Below are 11656 nucleotides of genomic sequence, written 5' to 3' on the forward strand. Positions count from 1 at the left end.
AAAACATTCAAAACTGCTTATGTTGACGAAACAATTGCTTTAAGAAAAAAAATCATTTCATTTTTTTTTTTTGAAAATAATTCAGACTTCAATTTTAATTCTGGTTAAAGTTGAAGTTCCCGCAATTTGCCTTAAGGTACGATGCCATACACAACTAGTATATATGACATAGTATATAGTATAGTATATATGATTATGCTTATTTATCTATGAGTATATTTATGTTCATGACAATCGACGTTGAATTTTACAATTAAATGTTAAGTTAATGAAATTTTATGACAAAATTTTGAATTGAAATTGAAACCAAGTATTTTTAAATTAAACGTGTTGTTACTGGAATAATATAACTTCATTATATACTTTTAAGATACAAAAAAAAAAACTAGTGGGGCGCATGGAATCGTGTTTTAAGGCAAATTGCTGGAACTTCCCGTACCGTCTGTTTTGTCAACACAAGCAGAAAGGTTTTTGAATCATTCAATTCGGATGCTTAAGCAAATTCGGAAATAATTATTTCTCTCAAAAACGGCCATTTTTGGATTATTTAGCGCTGTATCTTCGAAATGGCTGGACCTGCCTTTGCCAAAAACTGATAACCATTTCTCCCAATTATTGTTAATTGAATGTTTTTTAAATCATTCAAATCGGATGCTCCGTTCTCTCAAAAACTCGATTTCTATTATCTGCATTCTTTGCTCTTTATCCCCATAACGGCTGGGCCTGCCTTTGCCAAAAACTAATCAGTACATCTTCCTATCAATAGGAATCGAATGTTTTTTAACCATTCCAATCGGTTGATCCATGCGCCCGAAAACGTGAACGAAAAAATGCGGAAACACAAAACACACACACACACATCCATTTTTTTCGAGGTATGCGAAAATGTTCAGAAATCTTCAAAACGTCGAGAAATGTAAAAATTATCAATTTAGATTTTTGGACGATTATAATATTAACTTACCCTACGGGAAGTTGATAATTTTCATAAATCCCGCCAATTTAAATATCAATTTTTATATCAACTACTACAACCAACTTCACACGCGTTTTGTAATATGTCATGCTGTCATTCTCTAACCTCATCAGTCGTAAACAAGTTGATCAAATAGTTATTTAATATTTAATTAATTTATTTATTTTTTGTTTGATTAGTTGTTTAAAATGCCGAAAGTAATTTCCAGAAGTATATCTTGTATTGACACAAAAGATCAAGAGGAATATAGTGAAACAAAACCATTGCATTTATATTATTGTTTGTGCGGGCAAATGACATTGATTTTAGGTAAATGATGTAAAAGAAATTAAAAATTTATTAGATAAAATAAATTTTACTAGAAAAAGGCAATCCATACTAAAGATGTATTAAATGTATATATAAATACTAAACATAGATGTTCACTTATATGTATAACTTCAATCTCTTTCAACATAACCCTACTTATACATACATTTAACATTATTTTTGTATTTTCCTCTAGGAGTTTCATTTGAGGGTTTAAAGTCGTTTTGGACTTTTACATATTAATGACATAAATTTACATAAATAGAAAAGAGCTATCTGTATATAGATTATATGTGGTCCTTGTATCGGCACTAGTTGGTTGTAATAGAATGACTCCTGTAAGCATCTTCGTACATGGTAAATTTATCTTACTTAATTTATTTATCAAAAGAATTACTAAAGTGTGTTATCAAAAGTTGGTGCATTTAACCAGGATTGTAAAATGGCAAAATATTAGAAAATTTTATAATAGAAAAATTTTAAGTAAAAAATAAAAACCTAAAAATGGCATGATTTTTGCTAGTACGTTTTGCTAATAAATTGATTTAAATTGATTTAAAACGTTTTAAATTCATAGTTCAACTAAAAGTCGTAATTCTTGAAAACATGGGGCAATTGTGTTAATGGTTTTGATTGTAGACCTAGAAATGTTATTCATAGTAACAGTTCCAAAGTTTAAATAAACAAAATTGATAAAAGGTAATTATAATAACTGAAAAATAGTCACAGTTTCACTAAAGTTCTTAATTTTCAAACAACGTGAGATAATTTTTTCAGGAGTCAATAATATCACTCCATTTTGGCTTGATGTCAAAGTCTGGGATACCCAATATAGCATATTCTTTCATTAGACATGTTAATATTTATTTAGAAGTTGCACTCCAATTTAAATTCTACTGAAAATGACATAAAATAATATGCCGAAATATATGGAAACTAGTTGGTTTGGTATTTAGCCTTGAGGCAAGTTACATGAACTTCCCGATATGTGTAAATAATCGACTTAATCAAAAAAAAAAAATGTGTAAATAATATACTTCATCAATCCTACTTTAAAAAAAACGATAATAATTTTAGCAAAGTTTGACGAATTTTTAAAATTAAACTACTTGTCGTAAGGCCGTAATATTACAGTAAGTTCTATAAGACAATGATGTATATCGCCAAAAAAAGTTTCATGAAAATCGGCTTAAATTTTTTTTCAACAGTTCATTACAAGAAAACGGCTCGGTAGATTTTCATCTAAAATTAATCAGTACCATTCTCAACTAATATCTTTCTAATAGTTTTTGTTTTTTTAAAATCGGTTCGGTAGGATGAGTTTAAATGTGGACGAAAAGTTTAACACTTTTTTAAGACTATGGTATCTACCGTCAAAAAAGTAATCATAAAAATCGTCGAATTTTTTTTTTTTAAACTTTATTACAAGAAAACGGCTCGGCCGATCTCTACCAAAAACTAATCAGCACGATTCCCAACCAATATCTTTCGAACGGTTTTTGAATTTTCAAAATCGATTTAGAATTGTGGGCTAAAACGTAGACGAAAAATGTTTCACTTTTCTGCGATTTATAAAGAAACGGCTTGGCCGATCGTCGCACAAAACTGACAAACAATAGTCCTCGTCGAGGTACATCGAAACGTCGATTTACGGCAAAAAAAGTGTTCACACACACACACACACACACACATACTTTTTCCAAATTTGGTCTCATTCGATTCAGAATGGCTTGAAACGTCGAGAAAACATAAAATTAGCAATTCGGATTTTTTGATGAAAACATAAACTTCTCCTTCGGGAAGTTAATAATAAAGATTTCATAAAGTTTTTCAAATTTTATTTGATATATTACTGATTTATAGATAGATATAGATTTGATATATAGGTTTTGTTTTACATATCTCTACATAAAAAAAAGAGTGCGCGTAAGGTTCAAACTTATTTGCTACTGTTCGAGATGTTATTTAAGTAAAAATAATTACATCATATAATAATTTTGAATAATGTTTATTAGTAAAATGGTCACACTCGTGATGCAAATATTTATTAGTGTCAATTATACACATTTATATAATGATAAATTGTAAATAAATTATATATTTATAATAGCATTAAAAATATGTATAATATTTAAAAAGAATAATGTAATGAAAGTCATACTTCAAATATAACATGATAGGTTTGTCATTGTAATTAGCATTTAGAAATGAACCTTCATTAGAGAACTGAAGTAATTGCTGATTAATAAATTCTATAATATTCGTTCACACAGTGAATTATATTAAGCAGCGCCTAAACAAATATTGTTTTCACATTTTCACTCATCATGTGTTTGAAGAACTTGATGTAATTAAAATTTACATGCATTCATGGACTGCTTGTTTTTTTTTACTTTTTTGCGATATAATCTCATTCTTTGAATAGCTGTGATATCTGTATTGCCTAAAAATATTTTCCATTCTAAAAACTTCAAAGATTTATAGAAACTACGAATAATATAGAAATAATTTCTAAGGAACGGAGTAAAATATTAAAAAAACAGGATAAAATATTGTTCTGATTCAGAAATTTTTTATTAAATCAAGATTTGTACTACGATGTAACTTTAAAATGTTTATTTATGCCGATTTTCTTGTTGATATCGGTACGCATACAACGTTGAAGCCGGTACGCATACAACGACAGATCTCTATTCACATACGCGACGACTATTCACAATCTACCCCTATAGGAATGATATCATCGAGAGCAAATGACGAATCATTGGCACTTCGCTCTTATCTAATCTGCCGTAACGCACTTCCGTTGCATTTGTACGGATTTACACCCTCGCGCCTAAAGAAGTTTTACTTCAATAATTATAAAAAAACTTAACATATAATATATTTTATATGTACATATATGATATTATATATTTTTTTTTTTTATTTACAGATTGTTCCATTGACAAACTGCCTTTACGCAAAAAGGATGGTGCTCGAGTTATCGATGGGGGCAAGCATGCACATAAAGTTACATCTGACATAGATGAAACAGTAAGTTGAATATTTTGTATTTTCTTATTTGAATTTTCATTTTGAATATTAGAAAAGGTTTTATTGATATAATTTTTCTAATGGAGTTTAGTCAGTCTTTATGATTTACAGGCCCAGTATTAACTCTGCATATTAATGCAGAATTTGAATTAATAATCTCTTTCACAATTTATTAACTTCCCGTAGGGTAAGTTATTGTAAAGGGCCGAAAATCGGAATTGAAAATTTTTACATTTCTCGACGTTTTGAAGGTTTCTGAACATTTTGGCATACTTCAGAAAAAATGGATGTGTGTGTGTGTGTGTATGTATGTATGTATGGATACAAATTTTCGCCCACGTTTTCGGCCGTACGGATCAACCGATTTGAATGGTTCAAAAAACATTCGATTCCTATTGATAGGGAAAAGAGCTGATTAGTTTTTGGCAAAGGCAGGTCCAGCCGTTACGGAGATACGTAGCAAAGAGTGCAGAAAATAGAAATCGAATTCTTGAGAGAACGGAGTATCCGATTTGAATGATCTAAAAAACATTCAATTAGTAATGATTGGGAGAAGTGTTTATTAGTTTTTGGCAAAGGCAGGCCCAGCCATTTTGAAGATACGGAGCTAAATATGTAAAAAATGGCAGTTTTTGAGAGAACTAAGCGCCCGATTTAAATGATTCAAAAAACTTTCTGCTTGTCTTAACAAAATAATTGATTTTGGAAAAAAAATTTGTTCCATTTTTTTTTTTTTTTTTTTTAGTTTTTTGTATATCGAAAATATTTCAGATTTTATTTTTAATTCTGACTATAGTTCTAATATACTTTACAAATAATTTCAATTCTGCAATTCAGTTTATATAATTCTTATAAATATTACACAATGTTACAATATTTATAATAATCTATTTGAAAACATTCAGTATTCCTTGAACATTTCGTTACGGTACGGGAAGTTCCAGCAATTTGCCTTAAGGCACGATGCCATAATTTCCTCAAGACAGAATTCCACTTACAGCTAGTTCATAGTGTTGTATCAATTGTATACTTGTAGTAGTTTTGTGTACAATTCTGCCTCATAGTAAAGCGTTGTCATGGCAATGCTATTTTATGCCTGTTTATTGGTAGTGAAAACTGTGAAAATTTCTATCTATTTGCTGTTCGAACAGGCATATTTTACATATGAACAAGTAAGGAAGAATCTTATGATAACTGCATCATCCAATATTCTGTTCTTTCTTGCTTGTTTATATATGAAATGTGCCTGATCGCACAGCAAATAGATTAACATTTTCACAGTTTCACTACAAAGAAACAAGCATAAGATAGCGTACTTTATAGACTGTCTGGAAATCTTGTAGTCTATTTGGAAATCTTGTAGATTCTCTAGAAATGTTGTGGACCATCTGAAATTGATGTAGTCCATCTGAAAATGTTGCGGACCGTCTGAAAATGATGTAGCTCCTCTGAAAATATTGTGAGTTGTCGGTAAATGCTGTGAAGTGTCTGAAAACGTTATAGACCAGTGATTCCCAGCCTTTTTTGGGCCCCGCCCTACCTTGAGGTTTATAAAAATACAATTTTTTTTTTCTCCCAGAAAAAATGTGAATGATAAATTTTAAGATGAAATCGCTATTAAATTGTTATTAAACATCATAAGTGAAATTTCGGAATAAGCCAACATACGGAAATTTCAAACTAATTTTATTACTGTTTTTTTTTTCAAAATTTATTTAATGCAATACTTAAGCTAAAACAAAGATTTTATATTAGGTTCTAATCTAAATTTTTCTTTTTTTCAATAAATTATAGCAAATTTTTGTACATATGATTACATTTGGGTATTTGGTTTCAGTTTCTTCATAAAGCCATTTCTTAACGAATCTGCTTGACATTTTCTTAACTCAGAACGGAATTATATCTTAATTTTATATATTTTTTGTTAAATCTTTTTTAGTTATCAGATTGGCAACTAAGTAAGTACGCATATTTTTCTAGAAATTGATAGTTATCGTTGGCAACTAAATAAGTGCGCATTTTAGAAAATCAAAGACAATTTTTGCGTGGAATTAAATAACTTTGTTGTGTATACCATTTTGATCGATGGCCTTTTGTTATTTTCCAAGAAGCATCATTATCCCAAGTTTATAAAACTTCTAGTTTTTATTAGCAAAAACTAAATTAGACACAATTTGACACCATCATGATTTTTTTTTAAATTCAAAGTTTTTAAATCAGATGGTTTGTGGTCAGGAACATTTGGTGGATGTGGAGAAACATTTTCACCAACCCCCAATAATTTTTAAACATAGCCAAATTTCTATTTCTATTAGCCCAATCGATTATTGCTTTAATTAGTTTGTCCAAAACTTTAACTGGACAATCAGAGCAGCATTGAGTGGAAAATTACCAGAATGACATTTTCAAAACCAATTTTAACATAGCTGTTTTTTAAGGCTTTGACACCATAAACAGCACCTATTCTTTGGGATGATCGTTTTACCATTTGCAGAAATAAAAATTCAAAATTTGATGACTAAAATATTTGTTTTGATATTCCATCTTTCAACAAACACTATACATAACCGATCAAAAAGTTAAAGCTAAATTTCTCACTATACATTACTACCTCAACCTCAACAAACCTAAAGAATCATTTGAAGCAATCTAACAATAAGAGTAAAAGCCGCGCTTAGTGCCAACCTTGTACTATTTAAGGATACAATAAAAATTAGTTTATTTTAAATTAATTCCATCTTTAGCCATAGTTACTGACAGTGTGTAAAAACTCACATCATATTTACAATTTTTCTGCTTTTAAAGCCTTGTATAAAACTCTGTTCTCATAAAGCTTCGCAATTAACTTTAGTATTAAATATCACATTTCTTGTGCATATTTCAAGTCGAGTCTTGTCACTGACCTTAAAGCATTTATGCCAAGCAGTCAGAAACTTGATTTACCTATTTTTTTGGTAATTTTTGTAAATTGGAATATAGAAATTTAAAATAATTAGTGAAGGGCTACTGGAACCCAAAGAATTGTTGCATCTCGCAATATTCTCTTTCATAATGTTGTTAGATTTATATAAAGTTTATTGCATTTATCATTTTCAGATTATAATGGGTAGTTGTAATTTTATTATAAAGTAATGAGAAAAAGTCAAGTCAACCTGGCAGAAAAAACATAACTAGGAAAGCAAGGTTGAAAACTAAAACCGTCGCGGCCAAACCGGGACACCTTATTATTCTAAATCTAAATAAATCTAAAGCATTTTTTTTGTTAAATGTTTTACCGATACTATACTACATTACATTAATATCACCAAAATTTTCAAATTGCCCCCCGGTGGGGCGTGCGCCACGTGGGACTGTCTGGGAATGTTGTACACTGTCTGGAAATCTTGTAGTTTATTTGGAAATCTTGTAATCTATTACGAAATGTTGTGGACTGTCTGAAAATGATGTAGCCCTCTTGAAAATGATGTGGTCCTTCTGAAAATGATGTTGCCCGTCTGAAATTTTTTTGAATTTTCAAAAAACGTTGTGAAATCTCTGATTATGTTGTGGAATGTCTGAAAATGTTGTAAAATGACTGAATACGTTATAGACTGTCGGTGTTAGGATAGGGCGCGGTGGGTCGACCGCCCAGGGCGCCTGTCAAAAGAGCGCGCTGGCGCCCCCCCCCCAGCTCATGCTCATAATTCGAGGTCAGTCTAGTCTTAAATTCCCTAAATTAAGCGGTTTTTTAACTTCCCAAAGGAGAAGTTTATGTTTTCATAAAAAAATCCGATTCGCTAATTTTATGTTTTCTCGACGTTTCAAGCCATTCTGAGTCGAATGAGACCAAATTTGGAAAAAGTATATATATTTTTTTGTATAGCGAAGGAAATGCCTTTATGCATCCCAGACTGGTGTTCTGTCTGGGTGTGTCGGACTCAATACCGCCTTGGTATAATACCGACTAAAATCTCCGCTTTGCTCTTGCCTCTGGTCCCCACGGAAACCGCCATTTGGCATTACTTCGTGGGGGGAGGATATAGAATGTTATAATTCTTTACTTGATTTTCACTTGGAAAAAGTATGTGTGTGTGTGCATGTATGTGAAAAGATTTTTGCCGTAAATCGACGTTTCTTCAAAAACGGCTGACCGATTTCAAAAATTTAAAAGTCATTCGATGTATCTCGAATCGTTTGTAAGTTTTGCGCTACGTTATTATTAAAGTTAGATGATTTTTTTGATATACGATTATCAAATTTAGATGATTTTTTGATTATTTGAACTCTTATAATTTTTTAAAAGTATGGTCGTAATATTTTTTAGTATGTTCTATAAAGACTATAAAGACAATGATATATATCATGAAAAAATGTTTCAAGAAATTCGTCGAATAGAAATATTTTTAACAGATAATTACAAAAAAACGTCCTGGCAGATCTTCAACAAAAACAGTAAGATTTGTAACTATGATCTTAGGAATGGTTGTTAAATTTTCAAAATCGAATCAAGGTTGTGAGTTGAAACACGTACAAAAATGTTTAACTTTTCTGCCAATTACAAATATACTGCTCTGCCGATCGTTGCTGAAAAGTGATAAGCTATAGTCCTTATCAAGTTGCTTAGTATGATTTCTAAATTAAAATGTTTTTAATCAGTTTATGCGTTTATGAGGAGACGTCGATGAAAGATATAATTTTGACAGACGCTAAAAAACGCTACTAATATTTTTGAACGTTGATGAATTTTTAAAATTAAACTACTTGTCGTAAGGCCTTAATATTTCAGTAACTTCTATAAGACCATGATATATATCGCCAAAAAAAGTTCTATAAAAATCGGCTTAATTTTTTTTTTCAACAGTTAATTATAAGAAAACGACTCGGTAGATTTTTACCTAAAACTAATCAGTATCATTCCCAACTAATATCTTTCGAACAGTTTTTGATTTTTTAAAATCGATTAGGTAGTTTGAGCTTAAATGTGGACGAAAAGTTTAACACTTTTTTTCAAACAAAGAAACGTTTTGGCAGATCGTCTCACAAAACAATAGTCCTCATTGAGATACATCAAATGGCTTTTAAATTTCTGAAATCGGTTCAGGCGTTTTTAAGAAAACGTCGATCAAAGGTCTAATTTTAACAAATGCCATAAAAACGAAACCAATTTTTGCAAACTTTGACGAAATTTTAAAGTTAAACGAGTTGTCGTAGGGCCGTATTATTTTAGTATGATCTAGAAGGTTATGGTATCTGTCGTTAAAAAAATAATAATAAAAATCGTCGAAATTTTTTTTTAACGCTTTATTACCAGAAAACGATTCGAAAGAGCACGCTTCCTAACGATTCGATATCTTTCGAACGGTTTTTGAATTTTCATAATCGATTCAGAATTGCGGGCTAAAATGTGGACGAAAATTGTTTCACTTTTCTGCGATTTACAAAAAAACGGCTCGGCCGATCGTAGCACGAAACTGATAAACGATAGTCCTCATCGAGATACATCGAATGGTTTTTACATTTTTGAAATCGGTCCAGCCGTTTTCGAGAAAACGTTGATTTGCGGCAAAAAATCTGTTCACATACACACACACATATTTCTTCCAAATTTGGTCTTATTCGTTTCAGAATGGCTTGAAACGTCGAGAAAACATAAAATTAGCGAATCGGATTTTTTGATGAACACAAACTTTTCCTTCGGGAAGTTAAATATTTTTTTTTGATCTATCTACTTCCCAACATGTAACATTTTTATATTACAATATAACAACTGACTACTTCCTTTTTTCAAGGTTTACCTTCGTCGAGAAGGTGGTCTAATAGAAAAGCAGCATCGCCTGAAATGCAAAAGTTGTGGTCTGCGCCTTTATTATCGGCATGAGCCCCAAAGCAACATCACGTTTATTGTCAATGGGGCCCTGGTGACAGCTAAACAAGATTCTCTGGTTGGAAACGATTCTTATAGACAAATTGCTGCTCAGACTGTTGCTACGAAGAAAGTTATGGTCACTAAGCATACGAAGAATATGGGAAAATTCAGCTCCGTTACTGTTTCTACAATTGATGAAGAGGAAGATGAAATAGAAGCGGTAAGTTGGATAATAGATATAAATGCAAACACACACATATGTATTTAGACATATATATTGTATATTATTTATATACTTGAATATTTAATTCTGGTACGGGAAGTTCCAGAAATTTGCCTTAATGCACGATGCTATGCTCCTCCAGTTTTAATATTATATTATTATTTTTCTAGAGAGAAGTAGCAGACAGTTATGCAAACAATGCAAGAATCATAGAAAAGCAATTAGAACGTAAATCTGGTAATGTGAAGAGGGCATTAGCAAGTACAAGTTCTACCGGTGATACAATTGATAATAAAAGACCAAGAGGAACATTATTGGAGAATTAATACTAGTTATAAATGGATGTGTTCGGTTGGGAGTTATGTAAGTTTGTATATAAGAGTTAATAAAATAATTTATATGGTAATTGATATTGTGAAAGCCAGTTCTTATTAACCATATATATATATCATTCATACATACATACATATATGTACATATGCACACACACATATATATATATATATATATACTAGCTGACCCATGTTTTGCCATAAAAAATATATCTAACATAAAATATATGAATAGTTTACCCACAGCAATGCACGCCACATATAAATGTCCCTTAATAGTCTTTGAAAGTGCTAATCTAATCTGAAACTGATTCTATTTAAATTAAATTGGCACATTTAATGTTTCAAGATTTTGATATATTATTACAGTGCTTTTTATTAATTCATTAATTTTTGAATTACGAATCAAAATCCGATAATTTGTTTTTAAATTATATTGTTATGTGGCATGCCCAGTGAAATGACTGAGATTGAAAACAATTGATAGTGAAAATGTTTACAGCTTTGCCATAGATTTGTATGGTACCTATAGTTCCCTATCAAAAACTGTTGTATCTGCAGATTTTAATATTCAATCTCTATTTCTTTGCAAAAATTGCTTTTTATGCAAACCATTTATCAACTATGTACTGTTTTTGCGCATCGGGAAATATTTGTACAATGGGAACATGGGAGGGGTGGTAAACCGTTGATAAAAGTAAATTGTTTTTATTTTAATGCTTCATCATAAGGTCAGGTTATCATAGATTCAGTCAGTAAGAAACAATCACTGGCTGAAAACGTGGTGAAAAATTATTCGATTTCTAAAATGGCTATTATAAAATAGAAATTTGTGGAAGGAAGTTTTAGAAGGAAAATTTAGATTTGTATGCATTTTTTAAACAGGCTTTATGAAAATTAAAATTAAAAGATAATTGAATCAAAAATTAAAAAAA

The 11656-nt window shown here is 30.6% G+C and overlaps 1 protein-coding gene across 1 annotated transcript; it reads left to right on the forward strand.

Moving 5' to 3' along the window:
- The first annotated feature begins 1113 nt into the window (after positions 1–1113).
- LOC113370564 (UPF0428 protein CG16865-like) lies at positions 1114–10746 on the forward strand. The gene is made up of 4 exons (XM_026611257.1): positions 1114–1285; positions 4221–4321; positions 10090–10386; positions 10560–10746. Exons 1-4 carry the CDS (start codon positions 1165–1167, stop codon positions 10713–10715), a joined length of 675 nt encoding a protein of 224 aa, XP_026467042.1. The 5' UTR covers positions 1114–1164; the 3' UTR covers positions 10716–10746.
- Positions 10747–11656: the final 910 nt, after the last annotated feature.

Source organism: Ctenocephalides felis, unplaced genomic scaffold, assembly GCF_003426905.1.
Source record: "Ctenocephalides felis isolate EL2017-DRISC unplaced genomic scaffold, ASM342690v1 CF-g0.4_SCAFFOLD_00845, whole genome shotgun sequence".
NCBI lineage: Eukaryota > Metazoa > Arthropoda > Insecta > Siphonaptera > Pulicidae > Ctenocephalides > Ctenocephalides felis.

Excerpts from the sequence above, each read along its gene's own strand:
- LOC113370564 (XM_026611257.1), top strand. The coding sequence starts at position 1,165 with ATGCCGAAAGTAATTTCCAGAAGTATATCTTGTATTGACACAAAAGAT. Across the intron at positions 1,286-4,220 it reads GCAAATGACATTGATTTTAG|ATTGTTCCATTGACAAACTG; the intron begins GTAAATGATGTA and ends TTTTATTTACAG. Across the intron at positions 10,387-10,559 it reads AGGAAGATGAAATAGAAGCG|AGAGAAGTAGCAGACAGTTA; the intron begins GTAAGTTGGATA and ends TTATTTTTCTAG.